The sequence below is a fragment of the Carcharodon carcharias genome, chromosome 3 (assembly GCF_017639515.1).
Source record: "Carcharodon carcharias isolate sCarCar2 chromosome 3, sCarCar2.pri, whole genome shotgun sequence".
In the NCBI taxonomy this organism is placed as follows: Eukaryota; Metazoa; Chordata; class Chondrichthyes; order Lamniformes; family Lamnidae; genus Carcharodon; species Carcharodon carcharias.
This window is the reverse complement of record NC_054469.1, coordinates 168,070,861-168,093,471: the sequence shown is the minus strand read 5'-3', so window position 1 is coordinate 168,093,471 and position 22,611 is coordinate 168,070,861. Positions and strand designations below refer to the sequence as shown.

The 22,611-nt window shown below is 40.6% G+C and overlaps 1 protein-coding gene and 1 long non-coding RNA gene across 8 annotated transcripts; one reads left to right on the top strand and one right to left on the bottom strand.

Moving 5' to 3' along the window:
* Positions 1-396: 396 nt before the first annotated feature.
* Positions 397-9,943, bottom strand: LOC121275713 (iroquois-class homeodomain protein irx-4-like). 7 transcript variants are annotated; one of them, XM_041183302.1, is made up of 7 exons: positions 9,821-9,943; positions 7,126-7,253; positions 5,351-5,516; positions 4,763-5,014; positions 3,525-3,631; positions 1,862-2,175; positions 397-1,556 (listed from the first exon to the last, which is right to left on the bottom strand). In XM_041183302.1, exons 3-7 carry the CDS (start codon positions 5,393-5,395, stop codon positions 805-807), a joined length of 1,470 nt encoding a protein of 489 aa, XP_041039236.1. In that variant the 5' UTR covers positions 5,396-5,516; positions 7,126-7,253; positions 9,821-9,943; the 3' UTR covers positions 397-804. The 7 variants fall into 7 exon arrangements, with proteins under 7 accessions (XP_041039236.1, XP_041039231.1, XP_041039234.1 ...); XM_041183297.1 differs by having other exon boundaries at positions 5,351-5,509; XM_041183300.1 differs by lacking the exon at positions 9,821-9,943 and adding an exon at positions 9,547-9,647 and having other exon boundaries at positions 5,351-5,509.
* LOC121275714 lies at positions 3,629-19,857 on the top strand. The gene is made up of 4 exons (XR_005942555.1): positions 3,629-3,826; positions 6,672-6,820; positions 6,916-7,565; positions 19,251-19,857. It is a non-coding gene; the product is annotated as an uncharacterized LOC121275714 (long non-coding RNA).
* Positions 19,858-22,611: the final 2,754 nt, after the last annotated feature.

The following is a 22,611-nucleotide window of genomic DNA, read 5'->3' as shown; positions in this document are numbered from 1 at the left end:
ATGCTGCAAAAAAGTGTTGGCTGTGGAAGCAGCTCACTTTTTCCATTACTATTTCCCCAAAATATCATTTTTCAAATGTACTGTAATTGCATGGCACTCTGTTATATATTAGATTAGGTATAAGTTGCAGGTTACTTTCACAGTACCTAAAACATGCAAAGCGAATAATATGGTTTGTGGGAACGTCCAGTTAATGTGATATAACTTTCAAAAGAGAAATTGAAGCAGTATCGCTTTGACTCGACCTTACATCATTCTCTCTGTCCATAATGTAACCAGACAACACTCGTTCGTTACCTCTAAAAGAGCACATTTATTTCAGTGCACATATGTTTAACATATATTCTCGTATGTTTTAAAGCCAAAGAATTGTGCAATGGTGTAAACTTTTAATAAGTGTTGCTTGTGATCCATTGGCAGAGCTTGATGGTAGCATAAATATTTTTTTCCAAAACTGGATTTTCGGGGAATTATATTTGCATGCTTTCAAGCAGACTGCGAATTCCAACCCATGGTACCCAACTCCTGTAAACTCTGGGATTGTAAACGTAACCGATATGTCTATACTATAGTTTAGACGTGCTTTCCAACATGGACTTGAATAAATTACACAGCACTATTCAGTTAAAGAGCTCTTGAAATAACTGCAGTTATTTTGTGAAACGCTTAAAACAGTGATGAAATATATAAAGTTCTAATAAAAGACGGGCTGGGTTTGTGAATAGAACGTCTCAAAGTTAAAGTTTGCCTCTTCGTAGCCCCACCACAAGGCTCCCGAAAAAAAGTCCATACCATCTGGATTTGTTATGAACAAAACATTTTGTTTCCTGTTTTAGGAAATGCTGAGAGGTCCTTATTAGTTTCTTGTTGGGGTAAGCCTGTGAGCTGTCCTTTAATCATATTTGTAGGAGTTCCCAAAGAACGTCCCATTGCCTCTGTATCCAAGAAAGCACCTTTGGTGGTGGCCCAGGAAACGGTGGTGTTGGTTAGTGCCTGGTTCAAAGTGCTGTGTCTGAGTAGAGGGTCGTGGAAAACCCCATCCACCCAATTCCTTAGGGTGGTTACTGGGGAATCTTGTCTATCCACCACGGTGGCAGGCATAGAGGTCAAGGGAGGCGAGGAGGAGATGGCCTGTTGATGCCGTTTCAACATGCAAGATGGATATTCAGTTTGGCTCAAAGAAGTAGCTGTTTGAGCTAGGGACCAGATCCGCGGCTTGTTCTCGAGCATCTGCTGACTCTGCTGCTGCTGCTGGAAGCAAAGCTTGGACTCGCATCCTCTCTGTCTTCCTGCCAGTAGGTCTTGCTCGGAATTAGCTATCACTCGCTTGAGACAATCCTTGACCTTTTCAGAATGGCGATCTACCGGTGTTGGCAGGGGGATCTTTAAAGAGAACTTCTTGCACTGGTCAGTCGGGCAATCGGAGACCCTGATCTGATTGCTGTCCATTTGCTGAAATGGGCCTTTCAATTCACACTCATCACTTTCTGTCTCCATCCCATCAAAGTCATCGAGGTCACTCAGCTGCAGCTCTTTGTCTTCTTTGCACGTGGGATCTGTCAAAAATACAGTTCCAGAAATGTGAGGATAAGTTTTGAAGTGCGTTCTAATTGATTTAAACGTTTATCATATGCTTGCATTAAACAAAAACTGGCTAGAAGCTGTGACGCTTTTATTCCTATTTTTCTTCATTGTTTCATAACATTTTGAATTAATATAGATATAAATATTCTTGACTTCTGGTTTGCCAGCGACATTTTTATATATGCGAGGCATATCATTTAACTATAAAGAGTTAAGTACATTATTTAGTGTTATACGCTTATGCACGTCTACCAGAGAGAATACAGTGAAAGCGAACCATCATTGTGTTTATCTTGCGGGCTTTTATCGTTTGGACTTTCATCTTCTTCCTCATCGTAAGATTTCTTGTCATCGGTGCATTTATTCCTGGGCGACCAGGTCATTTTATTCTCTTTCTTGAGTCTCCTCCTGGCGTTGGCGAACCAGGTGGAGACCTGGGTCAGGGTCATCTTGGTGATGATGGCCAGCATGATCTTCTCTCCTTTGGTCGGGTACGGGTTCTTCCTGTGCTCCTGCAGCCAAGCTTTCAGCGTACTGGTGGTTTCCCGGGTTGCATTTTTACGCCTGGCTCCCGCATCCACCGCACCATATCTATGTGTGTTAAAGAATAATTTAAAATGAATAAACAACAGACCATCATTATGCAGACCTGTTCAGTTATCCACTTTGAATTTGTTCTGAGCGTGGAGTGCCATGGTGCACTAGAGTATGCCATTTTATAAGCCCAGTATTTGGCCAATAAGCGTTGATAAACACAAATGGATTGAAATGCAGTAACAATATTAAAAACGTAATAAAACATGCCCACAAACACATTTCTGGGGTATGGAATCTTTGAAAACTAAAGATTTCGCACCTCCGGCTTTCCTGTTGTTCAGGTATTATCGCTGCCATTTTATTCTCTCTACATTCTGTTCTGCCTTGAAAAGGTAAGGTCTATGTTTCACTTGCCATAATCAATGAGTGGAATGTAAAACATAAGTAACTCGCCTCTATGCGCCATGTGTAAAGATCATGTACAGTGCACATTTACTTTCACTTTACTTCTATCATTTATTTAGCTGACAGTGGCGGGTAAGCTTTTGAAATATAATATTGATCCCCGTTGTGATAAAAGATACGATTGAACGGGCGCCAGCTAAATTAAATGGCAGCATAAAATGCTCGGGCTACTGAAAAATTGCTAGATGAACAAGTGTTACAGAGGTGAGAGCAAAGGAGTAAAAGAGAGCTGAGGAGGAAACGTGGCTGTAGTCAGACCGTCGCATCTCCCAGTTTGATTTCTAGTGCATTCACTTTCTCTAAGCCTGTCGAAACGTTCTTGTTCATTCGACATACTAATAAAACAGTATGGTTCCCCCAAATACAGTTCACTGTACAATCATGTCCCTTCCTTCTAAGATAAAACAGTTAAATGCGTTAAAGTAAGACACTCAGCTCCACGTCAATATTTAATGAAACTTCGCCGGGAAAGGTCACACACAAGCAGTGGGCTTGAAGCGTTAAAGTGACTTAAGTGGTTTTTTGACAGTCTTGGAACTAATAACTGTACAGGTACACACACTATTAATATGTTCTATATATAAGATACAGGCACTACCGCACAAAAGGTAGTTTCAAAAATGAGAACTTTTAATCAAACTAAGAAATAAATCACGAGCAATTCAGAACCCAAGCAGCCACCTTTCTTTCCGTTTCACAGTAATTTTGATGTAGCTGCACTGAAAAGCCAATTTGCTTTTTTTTTGGCATTTTCAAGAAAACTGCAGGTTGTTTTTCTTAATATTGCGTATTTAAAGTAGTTCAAAAGTTATACACATTTACACATACGTCCACCTCTCACAAATGGCTGCTAGGTGTATGTTTCCAGTAATTTTTAAAATGTTATTACTATGATCATGAGTGCAAATGCTTTGGACTAGGATGATCTTCTTGCGCACCTGTCATACTGATACTGTCCCAAGCTAGGATCATATGGATAATAGGCAGCTGCCTGGGTGATTCCCGCATGCGCAGATCCTGCTGCATCCTTGGTGTCAAAAGGACTCTGAAAGAGACATGTTGGCACATCTTGACTTCATTACCAGCACTTTTATTTAATGGAAAACTCTGCGCTGATTGTTTTGATCAGCAAAAAAAAGCAGCGTCTGAAGAACACTTGGCATTAAAACTGCACAAACAATGGCATGCTACAATCAGATAAGCAGCAACAACACTAGGATCACCTGGAATTTATGTACAGGTCAAGTTTTTTTTAATGCTTTACATCGATATATTCATTTTGTTCAAATCTAAGATCAACCTGAGGCTAAGGTGTAAACGTTGGAAAAACATGAAGCAGCTTATTTCAGGTTCTGATCTACTTATGTTGTCGAACCTCAATTTCTGTAATGCTTTTATTTGCATGTTTTCAAATTGCTAATCCTTACAGGGTAACTCCTGTGTTTGGCAATTGATCCATCATGCCACGTCCAGTTATAAATGGCACTTTTCTGGCAGTTGTATTCATAACATAATTGAGCTATATTTCTCAGTACATAAATAGGCTTGCGGGACCGAAGATGCCATTTGCCAAAATGCATAATTAAACAAAATGCACTGTCCACAAATGCTTCCAAATTGCATAGCCGTGTTCTAATTCTGTGATACATGTTCATTGCTATACATATCTCACAGATCTATACATATGAAGGATAGGCCCTTCAATTGAGAACTGCGAAATGTGAATGAATACTTATATCTATGAGTAGTTATGATCTTAAGGCAGGTGTCAGGTAAACGTTCAATGTTAGGTGATAATAATAATAACAATGTTCATAAAACTACTAATAAAACATTGGCGGCGCTTTAGCCACAGAGAATGTGCTGTATAATAATGGTGAGATATTACCTAACAGTTAATGGTGTAAGTTAACTCCCAGGAATTCTCAATTTTACTTTAGGATCAAGTTACTCGACTATATTACAATGCAGCACACGGTTACTGCGTTTTAACATGGAACTCTTGCAATTTACTAATGTCGATTTAAATAATTGTTCTGAATTAAAGGAAAAACAATTATCAATCTAGATCAAAGGGCTGACCTGACACTAAAGCCTTCAATGTTGAAGCATGGGCAGTTTGTTTTGCTCAAGCCTAATTGACGGTGATAATAATAGTGATCAGAGGATTACTTACCAATGAATAGAAAGCAGAGGGTTCTGTCCCATAGGTGACATAGTTGCCATATCCCTGGTTGGTGGCATACGGGCTCCCATACATTCCGAGGGCAGCAGCTGAGTTGAGCTCATGTCTGGCTGTGGCCAGCAGCCTGCTCTCATACATGGGACAATAGACAGGGGTTTGAGCAGAGGCGGCAGCCCCTGAATCCACCAGCGTCCTGCCGCTTGACTCACAGCACGTAGTCAGGGGATTGGTGGTCATCAGGAACTATATATAAAAAAAACAAATAATAAAAACATATATAAATTGGGGGATCGTTTCTGCTGAATATCTCCACTGGGACTCCTTTATATCGCCCTATCGAATGTTCTTATTTTCCCCAATACTGAAAACACGTCTCTTTAGATCAACTTCGCTCCTTCCAATTACGCATGCATTTATTATTATGGACAGTAAACTTAAGCCACGTCACAATTTATCCGTATTGAAATGAATTCAAGATCAGCCTCTGGGCAAAGCAATGTTGAAAAGCTGAAACGGCCACTAGCAATCAATTAGTCCCTTGAATGCGATCAAAGAAATTGAAGGATCGATATGACATACCTGAGGTGCTGATGTGTAGGGATATCCGAACTGTGGGTACGACATTGTCCAAGGCTCCCAACATTCAGAAAAGAGAGAGAGAGAGAGACGCCTGATCTCCACGCTATTGCAGCCTTGCTCGGTTCCACCGTACCAATTGATTGGCAAGCGCACAGGCTCCTAGATGCTCGATAGGGCGAAGGAAAACGGCACATTTAATTTATTTACATACAGCTTAAAAACTTTTTTTTTCTTCCCTATACTGAACTACGCTAGCTTAAGAATCTCGTTTTGCAAGATGACTGGGCGTTACAGTTGGTTTAGAAAAATGAATCGTTTTGCAGCGGGGAAACACACAAAGATAGCGAGTCAGATACAGAGAAAGTGTTCTGCCAGTGAACTTAGTTAATATCAGTAGGCATGACGTCAGATAAAGCCAGCTTTAAAAAGCCTCCAGTCTAACTCCAAGATACCTTCACGGGGGGGAAAAAAACCCACAAATGTTTCAAATATAAATGCGAAAGAACAGCCCCGAGTTAAGTATAGCCTCAATGTGAATTCCAAGGTAATTGAGCAGAATATGGTATTTATACTAATTTAGCCACGACCATTGTTACAATCGTGTTACACTGTGTGGAAATGGCTGCTCAAAGTGTGGCCCATACTATTGGGTTAATAGTTGTTCGCTGATCGCTGGGGAAGGAACTGAATTTAATTAGAAACATATTAATGAACAGCTGCAACTTGTGCTCCACCCTATTGTACTTCAGTAATAGAGGGTAGGAAAGTCAGCAGTCAGAGCAACAGTGAGCTCCACCATATTTCAATACACTCATACTCGCTACTGTACTACTTAAACCAGCAGTTAGTCAGTTAAATAAATATCCTGACTGCAATGGGAAGAGATATATTCTGGATGTATTAGGTAACATATGTGTTTTTATATGTAAAGTGTTAGGTTTCAAAGATGTATCCGATCACTAAGCTACAATAGGTAAGAGCTGTCTTGTCCATTAATAGAACAATTGCCCAGGAAGTACAAGATTTATAGTACATAATAAATAACCGGCATATTTATACATTTTTGCAAGACGCTGTCGTGCTAGTGATTTATGAAACACTGAATTTCCCCGTTTCTTTTATATGAATTGAAGGTAAAAGTTTTCCCCTGTGTGTGTGAATAGTGTGTCACAGAAGCTTGACACTGGCACAGAATAAACACAGGGACTTCAGAAGATTATTCACTAGATTCGTGTTTATGTATGTTGACACAATCATTATGAACGAACTAATGTTATAGTCCTGGATTAATACTGTGAATCGTTCTTCTCTTTCTCTTTAGATTCGGATGTTATCTATCTGAAGATATCTATGGACACAGATATGTAGACATGTCTGACTTTCTGCAACAGATAAACGTGAAGAAACTCTTCACCTTAAATCGCGTCTTGCTTTGGTGGTATTTAATAGCACGTTTCTGTACAACCCATGGTGTGTAGACTTGCTCGAATGTTCATGGGTTCAGACATGTGAATAGCCGCGGGGTCACACTCTAATTAATGATGATGTTCTACTATTCTCCCCAGCTGGAAGACTGCCTTCAAGAAACGAATCTGCCCGCTTTGACAGCTCGATAGTGGGTGATTGATGACTATCCAGAGAACACAGTCTACATAATATAATATCTCCCGCATAATTGCTTCAATTTACAGATGAAAGTACGTGTTCTCAAATTGAGTTAGCCTTTGTAAAACAGTATTTTGACATATTAGGTTTTAAAAAAAAATGAAAATTACCTGCATTTAAAATATCCAAAGGGATCCGCGACCGTGGGGTTTTACAGTATGAAGACACGTGCAGTTGAATGTTTCAAACTGTATAGATCGCTATCTTCCAATTAGATTTATAGGTGATCTGCAAGAAGCTGAAAAGGTCATTAAAAAGTTTTAAAATAACATTCTCCTTTGCGGAAATTAACTCACAAATAGCAAAGGAAGTTTTAAAATCATTTAATCTGGGAACAGTAATTGCAACCCGAGCTTTCAGATGATATACTCTAGTGCAATATCATACCTTCAACACGGGAATGCATTTCTACAGGTGCACAATATTTCACCATTTGCACGCACATCGCTGCAATCGTTTACTTACAAACACATTTACCCTTCCCAGTGAGTCTTGATGTCATTGCCTTCTACGTACCAGCACAGAGGCCACTTGAGAATTGTAAAGATAGGTAATGCACTCTTTAATTCTTTAATTAATTTCACTATATTTTTTTAATTATTTCAGATACTATTGTCCAAGGTTCAGGTCTTTTGCAATATATCAGTGGGCGTGGGATAATATTACTGTTGACCGTTAAAATGTTTAACCCTGTGTGATCCGACACAAATCTCAGTAAGACAATTATGTACTGACATATGCGAACGTAAAGGACATAATAATTGAATTGCAAAATGAGAATGTTTGTAAAACTGGTGACGGACTGGTTTCCTTTCACGTTATGAGAAAGGCAATCTTTAAGTTCTGAAATAGGCCGAAAGAACGAAGAGGGAGACAGCAAGGGGCGAGACTGCATGAGACGGCAGCGAGAGCTTAGTGTTTGCACATATCTCTTGACGCCTCTGAAAGGTGATGGTCCCAGAGAAGATTCCAAGATACAATCGGCTACTAAACTGCGCACAAACCTATTAAACATCTATTATCAATGCACGAATGAGCACACGAGATCCTAGTAATGGAACACATACGCTTTTCAGAGCGCAGGTCACCCGTGTCAAGTGGTTTCATATCAAACTGTTTTAGTGAGATGGCGAGATTTAATGACACCTCCAGACACAAAAGGAGATAATAATTGAAATACAAAGCCAGAATGTTTGAAATCGTGCTCACGATACGTTCTGAGATCGAATGGGTATATTGAAGAATTATCAACAACATCCATAAATTATTATCCTTTAACTTCTTGTTGACTTTAAAGATTAATGTTTTGTAATAGCCGAAATAAGAATAAAACAATACTGCAAATTATCGCCCCATTCTTGTAACATCATTAACATGAATGCACGGGGAACTGTATAAAGAACATTTTATAAAGAACACACGCAGATTTAAGTTTGATTTTTTTAAAGTTATATTAATCCATAGCTTCATTTTAGGTAAAATAATAATATTTGGAAAATCAGCTCATTAAATGCATTAATTCTGTAAAACTTTTGATTCAACTCGATGGAGTCCAAGGTTCCTTTAAGGTGAGATCCTTTCAGTAGACTTCCTGAATCTCCTGGCTTTATGGTGTTGTTGGGGAGTCCTATGAAATATTCAGGTACATCAGCATATGCTTTTACACTAAAACAGCACCAAGGGTTCCCTGAAACAGTCAGAGTTGTTCATGTTAAAGATGTAAAGCAAACGTGACACTTGCTGACAAATAAAGTGAGCTGTACATGTTGTCCATTTAGGGCTGTGACACGGAGCTGAACACCAAGACGATCAGTTAGTGACTAGTCCCTCACTCTCACTCTTCCTGTCCTCCAGGACATATTCATCCCTTGCAGTTAACACCACCTCTCCTATTGCACACTCCCATTCCAAAAGGGTAGGGAAAGGGAGTTTAGCCACAAAAACATGTTAAAAGTAGACAGCACGGGTCAAAGAGGACATGTTATTAGAGTAAACTTGCCACTGAAATTGAACCACTCCAAATTCCAGAATACTTAGACCGTCAGAAGAATTTTTGAGTCACCAACTTGAACCAGACTTTTGCAAGGCCAGATTTTTTTCAATGATTCGAATATATAGTTAATGCACATTTTACAGCATCACAATAATTAGCTTTCAATGAACACGATGTAATGTAACCTCAGTTTTAATTCATGCCCCGCCAAGCTGAGCCTCATTCATTCCATACATAACTCTCGGGCGCTTTTCACTGCTTTGCCATCTGAAGTCAAAAGTTAAGCTATTGCTACTCGTAATGTGACCCTTGTTTGAACAGATGATCTCCTGAAACACCGAGATGGGGTTGATGGACACTCATTATATCAATGGGACCTTAACAAAGAACTGTCTAGATGAATTAGTCAGTATTAATACATAGAAATAAATAAAAACCACTACTCCGGAACTTGTTTCATTTTATTGCATTAAATCTCACATTCTTAATAATAGCGCTTCTCAGCAAGTTAAGCATTCTTTCCCAAAACTGTACTTACACCATAGAGAGTCCATGTTTTTTTCCTGAAATACATACACTACTTTGTGACGGATCAATACGACTTCTCAAAAGTTTAAAAATGATTTATGTATTTTTTAAGTATTTACACAAGCAACAGGGAACAGTTAAGCACGTCCAGGAGATGAATGGATGGCCCCTTTTTTTTGGTTACTTATTCCTGCTCTGGGTTTAGCGATCGCACATCTCCATTGGCATGCGGGGGTAAAGTTGAACCGTCGCTGCGGCCTATGTGTAAGGTCTGCAGGTCTTACCAGTGGTGTTTGCACAGACAGAGAGCTGATGCAGGCATTCCCCATTCCCTCTCTATGTGTTTCACAATTCGGGAAGTGTTTTCAGCGCCTGAGCTCCAGAAACACTCCAGTAAAACAGTGACGTACTGAAGCTGCATAGCTCCTTGCCTCACTCTCCTTAAAGATACAACATTGCCTTAGGAGGAGCTCCTGTGATCCGAATAATGGACACATTATTACCAATTTTACCAAAGTTCAGCCATCTCAAAAAAATTCCACATTCTGAATTTAAAACAATGTTCCTGTCACGACCTTTTCAGCAAATAAAACGTTAAAGTACGGAGGATGTTATCTCTTCCTTGATCCAAGCATCAAAATAGACTCAAACTTTTTGAGACTCAGTGTCCCCCTTTTCAGAGACCGCTGCGCCGGAGCACCAAATGCATTTCTTAAACAGGAATGCGCCTGTAGCTCCTTTCTCGGTATTCATGACAGAAACGATGACATTTAGACAGGGCTGATCAATACAATATGATCAAGGTATTAATCCGTGATTCAAACAGCCCTAGGGTTTACCTTCGGACCTATCCTGTCAATATTGTTTTACATGTCTGTCAGGACCGTCAGCAATCTGATCATTAAACTGAATTTATGGAGCATGCCTCTGAGAAAAAAAAAACTCAAGTATCAGCTCGAAGATATCTTTACACCGATGTTTTGAATTATATTTATTGTTAATCAGTAAAGTGATTGGATTAACTTTGGCAGGCGATTTTGATTTTCTGTTTTCGTATATCAGCTCTTGTTAAACTTACTTGTCGAGACAATTTATAAGATTCATTAGATATACAAGCCCATCTCTTCTGAATATTGTGTTCTATACTTTTGAAGCTATAGATACATCTATACTACTATTTAAAATAACATTACACATGGTTGGTTTGCAATCACTGTTTTTGCTACCAGATTGTGACAGGTTGCATATGCACACTGTTAGCAGCATAATACAGCGAGTAGCAGGGTGGATATATGCATAGGAGTTATATCATGGCTGCGCTGTCATTCAGCACTGGCCAATGTCAGGCCTTTAATTCCCAAATTATGATTAGACTGTGTGAATCTTCCCCCTCTTCCTGTTACACTCATTGTCGCTGGCACAGTCTATGCAACTGATGGCAGAAAAATGATGTTCATAGAGTTCAGGGTCAATTCCTTTGCTGTAGGGACTTCAGTCATTTCTTTCAAATATATTATATATATTATATATATATATATATAGCCGTGTTTAAATCCTCTGGACGAGAAATACATTTAGCTCAGTTTAATACAGACCTTGGAAATCTTAAATGATATTTAAAACAAATAAAAACTGACCCCTATTCAGGCTAATACACTTGACTCACCTTCATTAGCTTCATCAAATGAGGTTTCACATTAAAAGCAGAATACATACATTGCATTTTCGGACGTAAAATGACATCCTTCTTGTCTGCACCACAACGTTCTTAAATATCTCGAAGATTATAGTTCTGTAAGTATTCAAACAAAAAAGACATTTAATAGGATCATTTCTGCTGTTTGTGCACCCTACGCAGAACATGGTTTACGTTATACGTATACTTGTTTTAAATATCCTGCAAATTAAGACTCCACCGCCAGAAAAGTAAATGGTGGACGCGAGTTTAAAGACAGCAGATTATATTGGATGGATCTAAAATTCGGGTCATCCCAACTTCATGTGAAAGATTTCTGGGAACACTACAAAGAAAAAAAATCAAAAATCTCTGAGGTCTTTTGAGCATCAGTTCTGAATTACATGGATTGATCATCATCACATGGCAAATAGTATGCGGAATCGATGTAGTTGTTTAATTGGTGGGTGCAAATTCTGGGTTTCAGGATTAAATAGGGGACGCAACCAAAACTGCACTGTTAAAGGAAGCAAGTTTCATAAGAGCGCGCATAGGATAGAAAACACAATTTATGCAACGGTGATATTTGTCAAGACACTACCATATCATAAAGCTGCTAAAATTGCATTGAATAGTTGCAGTTAACATAGAGAAACAAGTTCCTAAACTTACAATGATAGATATATATTGTAAAACAGCCTGGTAGTATCCTTGTACGAGGTCTGTTAACAGTGAATGATTCCGTGCAGTAAAATAGCAACCTGCCCATATAAATAAGAAGGATGAATTGGTATTTGTTGACTGCTAAGAAAAATGATTGTACTCTAAATAGTAAATTGTACAGTTGCACTGTACTGCCAGCACCTACACAACTTTAAAAGATTTATTATAATCAATCTTGCAAAAAACATTTTTGACAAGAAACTGGTTGTTCTCTGAAGTATTCTCATTAATTAAATAAATTCATGACTGAAAAATCTTTGTGTTTAATTTGTCATGTTTTATAGAACATCAAACCCCTAGATTGACACAAAACAACTTCACCCAATGTCACATATGGTCACTTGCATAGCATACATGATTGTCAAGGTGTATAGAGTTACCTTCAGTAAGCATACATGAGAAGGGATTTCTTATTGTTAACATCCAGACTGTGTTTGTTGAATGGCTGTGCAGGAAGTTGGATCTTTGTAAGCCTTCATTTCAATTCAAATATTTGGGCCTAGTTTGATATGTTTCAATGCTTTCTTTTTCATTTTGATAGAGTGATCCCAAATGTAATTATAATCCTAGTGAATGAACCAACTGTCACATCTATGCTGTGCAGTAGCTCTTGGGTTCACTAACTCTGCAACATTTGCATGATGGTTAGTTTAATTACAAGCTCTGTCTGATTCACACATGTTCAATAAATTCTGCACAGGAGTTAATACTTCATCTGTGGGTAGCGGAGTGTTGCTGTAACATCCATGGAGTAACATCTCAATCAGGATGTTCCCACCATGATACTCCCATGGTTGAAGGACATGATAACCAACCACATAGTGCACCCACTGATTTACAGACCGAGTACATCTTATAGTCAGCTGACATAAATACCTCTAAGCATGTCCTTGCAAAAAAATCCATGCCCCCAGCCAGCTGGCACCATAGACCCCTTGGGCTGATTCACCTTCCTTCTTTGTCAAGCCTCACAAACCACTTTCCTCTCATGCTGCTCAGTCAGTTGACATTGCTCTCCTTTAGGGTGAATTCCTCCAAATCAGTTTCCTTATCAGCAGTGGCACTGGGAATAATCATTCTGAATCAAATGGCTATTAGGGGAAAAAAACACTTCAATCATAGGCAGATGCATTGACTGTTCAACATGTCCACAATATGATGCAGCACCCCAAATTAACTGGTGTTGGAAATGCTTACAATAATGACATGGACTTAGGAATAAGTCAATCAATATAAAAAAGCAGATGATATAAAACTGGAGGTATAACACTGCGGAAGAGTGCAGCATTGAGCAAGGAGGCATTAGAAAACTTGCAGGCTGGGCAGTTGAGTGGAAAATGAACATCAGCATAGATAAATGTGAGGTGATGCACTTTGGTTGGAAAAGTAGAAATATCATCTACAGCTTGGAAAATAAGAAACCGAATGGGAGAAAGGAGTAAAGAGATGTGGGGATATAGGTGAAGAAATCATTAAAAGCAGCATTGCAGGTCAGCTAAGCAATTAGAAATGCTAACAAAATGCTGGGATTAATTTCCAGGGGCATGGGTTCCAAAAGTTGGAAAGTTATGTTAAATTTGTATAGGACTCTGGTGAGATTGCACTTAAAGAACTATGTACAGTTTGAGTTTCCACCCGATAAAAATGACAGAAGTACTGGAGCAAATCCAAAAAAGCTTTAGAAGGATGGTAGCGATCAGGGAATACTGAACAGGTTGAGGCTTTTGTTTTAGAAAAGAGATGACTTAGAAGAGATCTGAAAGAGGTTTATGAAATCATTAATGGACTGGATAGCATAGATGTAGAGGGAATGTTTCCACTTGTGGAAGAATCCAAAACTAGAGGCCAAAATTGCAAAATAGTTACCATTGAATCTAATAGAGAAATAAAGCAACATGTCTTTGCTTTAAGAACAGTTAGAATGTGGAGTGGAACTTGCTACCAGAGGAAGTGATTGAGGCAGATAGTTTGGTGCTTTCAAAATGAAACAAGACCAGTAAATGAGAGAAAGGATGTAAAAAATAAATGCTAAAAGCAAAATACTGCAGATGCTGGAAATCTGAAATAAAAACAAAAAAATGCTGGAAAAACTCAGAAGTTCTGACAACATTTGTGGAGAGAGAATCAGAGGGCTGAATCTTTGGCTTGGCGAGCAGGGGTGGGGCCCACTCACTGAGGCGTAAAATGAAATGGGGTGACATCGAGCATGCATCCTGATGTCACTGCGTGTCATTTAGATTTTCATGTTAGCGGGCACGCAGCTGACTTGGCCGTGCGCCCACCGAACTATCAAAGGACTGTTAAGGCCATTAATGAACTAATTAAGCCTATTGAGAAAGCTGCCCATCCAACCTTAGGGTTGCCAGGCAGACGAAGAACCCAGGCGGCCTTTACATTTTTCATGGAACCTCATCCACGGGCGGGATGAGGTTTCATGAAGGACTTATTAATTAAATAAATGTTTTCATTAAATTTCATTGACATGTCCCAGCTCATGAGAGGACAGGTCTTAAAATTTTTTATTTCTTTATTAAAATTTTTGGAACTTAAACTAATCTCCTTGAAGCAGCTCTGTGCCTTAGGGAGTTTTCTGCACTCTTTGGCGCACATAAGCACAGGCCCCGACTCAGGGAACACCCCCCAGCACAGGGAGCGCTCAGCGCTTCAGCACATCATACTGGGTGGGCCTTAATTGGCCCGCCCACGTAAAATGGTGGCATGGACCTGATTGGGGCCGCCGATTAGGCCCGTGCCCACCCCAGCACAACCCCGCCGATGGGGGGAAAATTCTAATCAGAGTTAATGTTTTGAATCCATATGAATCTGCTTCAGAGCCAAAGAAAAGTAGAAATGTGATGGAATTTATACTGTTTAGGGGGGGTCATGGAGCAAGTGCAGCTAGATAGAAGGTCAGTGATAGATGGCGGCTAAGGGAGACCACTCTCAGGGTGCTGACCCTTGTTCTGTTATTCACACATTCTGCCTGCTTATGTCACTATCAGCACCCTCCTTAGCCCTTACCACTACCATTAACACCCCCTTTGTCTTTTCATCCATGACATCTTTGTCAATCTCTCCTTTAGTCCCCACCTATTGCTGGCCTTCTATCTTGCTTCACCTGCTCCACCCCCCCTTAAACAGTATAAATTCCATCACATTTCTACTTCTCTTTAGCTCTGAAGAAGAGTGATACAGACTCAAAATGTTAACTCTGTTTCTCTCGCCACAGATGCTGACTTCTTCCAACATTTTCTCTACTTGTATATTAAAAAAATGGTGATTGAGATGAAACAGTTGCAATGGGAAATGACTCACATGGACAGGTTTGTTGGGTTGAATGAGCTGTTTCTTTGCTGTATAATTTATATAATAGTGTAATATATATTCAATTTAAAATGACATATACAAAAATATATAATATTGCACAGTTACATTGTCTTCACTTACCTCTCTCACTTATGGTGTACCAATATAACATCTTATTGATACTATAACAGCATTAGTGAACTTGTAAAAGTTGGTGCGGTGGTGCAAAGTAACCACATAAACACACAATATGAAACATTTTAAATGTAATATTAGAAGTTAAAATAGTTCACAAGTGTTGCATAAACAGCTCATTTCCCCTCAATATTGTCCCTCAGTCAGTTGACAATTAAAAAAAAAAACTCAAGAAATATTCATTTGAGTTGGTGATCATTAACATCGTGACTGCTAGGGCAATCAGGAAGCACAAACAGCTGTCAGATTTTAATTCCAAAATGATTTGAATCTTAGAGCAGGGGAAAGATGGGAAGGTGATGGAGTAGTGGTATTGTCGCTGGGCTAGCAATCCAGAGACCCAGGGTAATGCTCTGGGAACCTGGGTTCAAATCTGCATGGCAGATGGAGGAATTTGAATGCAATAAAAACCTGGAATTAAAAGTTGAATGATGACCATGGAACCATTGTCGATTGTTGTAAAAACCCATCTGGTTCACTAATGTTCTTTAGGGGAGCAAATCTGCCATTCTTACCTGGTCTGGCCTATGTGTGACTCCAGACCCACAGCAATGCGGTTGACTCTTAAAGCCACTCAGTTGTAACAAACCACTATAAAGTCACAAAAAAAGAATGAAACCAGAAACCAGACAGACCAGCCAGTGTCAACCTAGGGACCTGAAACAATAACGGCAATCTCAGCCCTGTTGACTCTGCAAAGTCCTCATTACTGGGGGCTGGTGAACAGCTGTCTCACAGACCAGTTAAGCAACATAGTCATCCTCATAGATGTCCCAGACACCACCATCACCATCCCTGGTTATGTTATGATTACCACCTACTGCCCTCCCTCAGCTGATGAATCAATGCTCTTCCATGTTGAACATTGCTTGGAGGACGGCAAGGATGCAGAATGTGCTCTGGGTGGGAGACTTCAATGTCCATCATCAAGAGTAGCTCGATAGCACCACTAGTGGCCTAGCTGAACAAGTCCTAAATTACACAGTTGCTGGGTAGTGAGGGAACCAACAAGAAAGAAAAACATCTTCTTGACCAACCTGCCTGCCGCAGATGCATCTGTCCATGACAGTATCGCTAGGAGTGACCACCGCATGGTCCTTGTGGAGACGAAGTCCTGCCTTCACATTGAAGATACTCCCCATCATGTTGTGTGGCACTACCACCTTGCTAAATGGAATAAAATTCGAACAGATCTAGCAACTCAAGACTAGGTAGCCACAAGCGCTGTGGGCCATCAGCAGCAGCAGAATTGTACTCAAACACAATCTGTAGCCTCATGGCCTGGCATATCCTCCACTCTACCGTTAGCACCAAGCTAGGGGATCAACCCTGGTTCAATGAAGAGTGCAGGAGGGCATGCCAGGAGCAGCATCAGGCATACCTAAAAATGAGGTGTCAACCTGGTGAAGCTATAACACAGGGCTACTTGTGTGCCAAACAGCATAAGCAGCAAGTGATAGACAGGGCTAAGCGATCCCACAACCAACGTATCAGATCTAAGCTCTGCAGTCCTGCCACATCTAGTTGTGAATGGTGGTGGACAATTAAATAACTCACTGGAGGAGAAGACTTCACAAATATCCCCAACCTCAATGATGGAGGAGCCTAGCACAGCAGTGCAAATGTTAAGGCTGAAGCATTTGCTACAAACTTCAGCCAGAAGTTCCGAGTAGATAATTCATCTCGGCATTCTCCGGAGATCCCCAGCATCACAGATGCCAGTCTTCAGCCAATTCGATTCACTCCACATGATATCAAGAAATGGCTGAAGGCACTGGATACTGCAAAGGCTATGGGCCCTGACAATATTCCAGTAATAGTACTGAAGACTTGTGCTCCAGAACTTGCCGGGCCCCTATCTAAGTTGTTCCAGTGCAGCTACAACACTGGCCTCTACCTGACTATGTGGAAAATTGCCCAAGTATGCCCTGTACACAAAAAGCAGGACAAATCCAACTCGGCCAATTACTGTCCCATCAGTCTACTTTCCACCATTAGTAAGATAATGGAAGGGGTCATCAACAGTGCTATCAAGTGGCACTTGCTTAGCAATAACCTGCTCGCTGATGCTCAGTTTGGGTTCTGCCTGGGCCACTTAGCTCCTGACCTTATTACAGCCCTGGTTCAAACATGGACAAAAGAGCTGAACTCCTGGGATGAGGTGAAAGTGACTGCCCTTGACATCATGGCCAAATTTGACAGAGTATGGCATCAAAGAGCGTTAGCAAAATGAGTCAATGGGAATCAGTGGGAAAACGTTCCATTGGTTGGAGTCATACCTAGCACAAAGGAAGGTGGTTGTGGTTATTGGAGGCCAGTCATCTTAGCTCCAGGACATCACCGCAGGAGTTCCTTGACCCAACCATCTTCAGTTGCTTCATCAATGACCTTCCTTCCATCATAAGGTCAGAAGTGAGGATGTTCACTGATGATTGCACAATGTTCAGCACCATTCATGACTCCTCAGATAATGAAGCAGCCCATGTCCAAATGCAGCAAGACCTGAACAAAATCCAGGCTTGGGCTGACAAGTGTCAAGTAACATTCGTATCACACAAGTGTCAGGCAATGACCATCTCCAACAAGAGAGAATCCAACCATCACTCTTTCATGTTCAATGGCATTACCACCACTGAATCCCCCACTATCAATATCCTGGGGATTACCATTGACCAGAAACTGAACTGGACTAGCTATATAAATACTGTAGCTACAAGAGCAGGTCAGATGCTAGGAATTGTGCGATGAGTAACTTACTTCCTGACTCCCCAAAGCCTGTCCACTATCTACAAGGCACAAGTCAGGAGTGTGATGGAATACTCTCTACTTGCCTGGATGAGTGCAGATCCAAAAAGACTTGAGAAGCTTGACACCGTCCAGGGCAAAACAGCCCACTTGATTGGCACCACATCCACAAACATTCGTTCCTTCCACCACCGATGCACAATGGCAGCAGTGTGTACCATCTACAAGATGGACTACAGGAATTCACCAAGGCTCCTTTGACAGCACCTTCCAAATCCACGACCACTACCATCTAGAAAGACAAGGGCAGCAGATAGATGGAAACACCACCACCTGGAAGATCCCTTCCAAGTCACTCACCATCCTGACTTGGAAATATATCACCGTTCCTTCACTGCCGCTGGGTCAAAATCCTGGAACTCCCTTCCTAACAGCACTGTGGATGTAGCTACACCACATGGACTGCAGCGGTTCAAGAAGGCAGTTCACCACCTCCTTCTCAAGGGCAATTAGGGATGGTTAATAAATGCTGGCCCAGCCAGCAAAGTGCACATCACATGAATGAATGAAAAAAGAGGAGGATGAAAGAATGTATGAGTCCAGAGAATTGAACTGTGCAGCAAATGGAATTGTACAGGTGACATGCATCTTCTCAAAAATGAATGATGAAAAGACAGAATGATGAATTAATTTCTTTAGACATTTTTTTTCTCCCCTTAAAAATCTCTTAATTGTAAGGAATTTGTTCTTCAGCTTTCCATGATTAAATCAGACAGGACATGACTAATCACACAACTGTATTGTAGAAATCAGCAATGTTATAAAACAAGTTTTGTTAGTGGGCTCTATTTGAAATTCAATCTCACCTGCAAAATTGGAGTGAACAAGAGAGTATTTTAATCAAGCTACCTGTGATGACCTTTGACCTGGAAGCAGTATAATAAGGAAAAATGTTGAATTCCGTTAAACCATCTGTGGAATCTGTAATTTGTTTTAAGAATGTTTTAAAAGGACTTCAAAAAGTTTGCATCAATAGTAAATGGATCATTTGAAATTTTCTTCAATAATAGGAAATGCGACCTGATGACCCTTGAACTGGAAGGAAGTTAACATACAAAAGTCATGTAGCCAGACATAAAGAAGAGCTGCAGACAAAGGGCAGCCACAGTGGAAAGGAGAATGGACAAGATACACTTGCAGTAGCTGTGCGTAATACAGTCAAACAGGACAGAAAGCCGAAGGCAGGGTTCGAACAGGAATCGTAAATTGGATAATTTTACTGCTCCTGCTTCAGTTTTGTCAGAGTCGGCCAGACCGTTCAACGGGATTTAAATGGGGTTTATTAAGGGGGTAGATAAAGGAGTCTCTGGGGAAACAGTGCCAGGAAGACTGTCATAAACCTAGCCAAGGAAGTTCTGTGGGTGTGTGCCATTTGGCTGACAACTGTCTCAGGGGACCTTTAATGGAATATGGCTTCCAGTAAACGTAATTCAAGGGGAAAAAAAAAATCAATTGAGTAGGAAAATGAGAGATCCTATGTACCAAGGCTGAGTTAGAGAACTTTGGAACTGCACATAGTGCCACATGTTTCCAGGAAGTGCTGTGGGTGCTTCTGGTCATGGTTGTCTAAGGCATATTTGTTGTAATGACCGTTTAAATTTAAATTTACCTTTTTATTCCAAGTATCATTTGCTTGTTAATTCATGTTTAAGTTTCATTGGTTCTGATTTACATTAAAGTAAAAGTTACAGAATCCAAATCTTGTTGGTTCATTTGGGAGTTGTTTAGTAAATTACTTTGCTTGTAGTTCCATGAGACTCGTAACACTATGCTGAGATCCTGTTAAGAGTATAACCAGTTTAAATGTAGTTAACTAATAAGATCCATAAAGGGTAGATTTGTTCAAATGATAGTGAAAATTGAATTGATGTTCAGTCCTACTGCATGGATCAGATACTCTACCACTACGCAACTGGGCCAACAATTCATCAGCCTCTTTATATATCAAAGACTTTTTGTAAATTGATATATTTTAAGTGTATTGTTCCTTCTAAGAACATATTATGCTAAATGTTTAATGGAGGTTTAAATACATACTCAGCAGGTCCGCATGTTAATGAGCATAAGGAACCATGGAATTATTTATGCAGAATCTGCAGTGGGAGAAATTGGATAGCAGCAGTATGCTGGCACAAACTGGGCACAAGGAATGATCCTTGTTCTGGAATGGGCGGGTCCAAGGGATACATGATATTGGGTGTTGGGCCTCACTTAAATTAAGTCAGTGAGCAGCAGATGTTTACTGCATGTCCCAGGAAGTTCACTGGTGAAGGGGATTTAACTTTTGGGCAAACGTGTTGCTAGTAATGACCCTCATGTGGGAAGTTGGGTGAGGTGACTGGGTAGGGATCAAATGAGGATGGGCAATGGTCTTTGGCACAGCTGTGAAGCCAGAAGGAGCACCCATGCTTGCTTAAGGTATTTTTAAAAATGGCCCGTAGTGATCATATGACCATATGACAAAGGAGCAGAAATTAAGCCATTCGGCCCATCAAGTCTGCTCCACCATTCAATCATGGCTGATAAGTTTCTCAACCCCATTCTCCCGCATTCTCCCCGTAACCTTTGATCCCCTTACCAATCAAGAACCTATCTATCTCGGTCTTAAATACACTCAATGACCTGGCCTCCACAGCCTTCTGTGGCAATGAATTCCATAGATTCAACACTCTCTGGCTAAAGATGTTTCTCCTCATCTCTGTTCTAAAAGGTCTTCCCTTTACTCTGAGGCTGTGTTCTCTTTAAGGACCATTGGTTAGATCACATGTACTTAGTTATCCTGAAAGCAGTAGCATTAGATAGCCTAATTTAAAGGAGGGATCCTGGAACAGAGATTAGGCTTCTTATTTGCATATGGTAAGGTCCCTGGTCAGTTCCAGAGGTGGGTTCTATTTGTCTATACTTAAGCCTTAATCAATATGGTGGGTAGTGCACCTCCAGCATGAAATTTGCATCTGAACGGCAGAGCACATATTGAGCTCTTACAGAGGATATATGGCACAGAAAGATACCATTTGGCCTAATCTGTCCATGACAGCATTTTTACTGCTCTTGAGCCTCTTCCCATCTTTCCTTATTTAAAGCAATCATCGTAACCATCATATCTTCCTCATCTTCTTGTCTGGCTTACTCTTAAATGGATCTAGACTATTCGGTTCACCCACTCCCTGGGGCAGCATGTTCCATATTCTCTCTGTATCCATTCGATCACAACCTTTCTTAATTGTAAAGACCTCTATCAGGTCACCCTTCTTTATTCATAAGAAAAGAGACCTGGTCTCTTCATCCTTTCCTGATTTTTATACCCATGCATTTGTAAATTTTCTCTGCCCTCTTCAATGCCTCTATGGTGATCAGAACTGCTCTCAATACTCTAAGTGTTGTCTAACCAAATTTCAATACAGGCATAGCATAACTTCCTTACTTTTCAATTCTATCCCGTTAGAAATAAAGCCTAGTGCTTGTGTTTCTTTTTATTACACTTTTACTACCAACCATACTAAATGCACCTCATGCAAATAAGCAGGCACTGATGCACAACTAATCAATTTGGACAATTCAAACACAAGGAAAATGATTTAGAGGATTGATCTGCAGAATCATCTCAAATCAAATAGTGAAGAAAAGTTCAAATTACAATGAAATGGTGAAATTATCTGTCTCATCCTTTCCTATCAAATTTAAGAAAAATAGACTTGCAGTGTCACTGACTATTCTGAGGTAGCAGTTGAGAGCTTACCCAAAGTGATGAATAGATTTACACATTTAGGGCAGAATTTTTTGCGCCCGCTGGTGTCAGGCATAATGTGTGTCTGAGCAGACAATGTGGCGGGAAGCCAAAAATCGGTTTCATGCCATTAATGGTGGGTCATATTTCCCAGCATCTGACAGTGGGAACCTCATTGTAATACATCTGCATATCATTATAAGCCCAGCTCACTGGAAACACTCCGACACATTGGATCATCTAAAACAACAGCATTTAAAAGGCGTGCACCTAATGAGCTGCACTTGGAGGGAAACTCGGAGCTGAGTACACACTAACATTGCGCAGTACCTGTGAGGGTCGCCTGTTGAACCTCAAGGTTGAGGCATTGCACATTCAGGCGAGGGCACTGGCAAGTCTCATTCTCCTGGCTTGCTAACAGTGCAGTGCAGGGGAAAGGGCTGCCCTGTGGTTGAGGTGATATGGGGGGGGTGGGGATGGGGGCAAGGGCTGCCCTGCAATTGAGGCACGCTGGGGGGTGGGTAAGGGCTGCCCTGTGGTTGAGGTAAGTTGGGGGGGGCAAGGGCTGCACTATGGTTGGTGGTAGTGCACAAACATGAATGGGGCGTGGTGATGGGCGAGGGAAGTGGCCACGCATTAGGGAA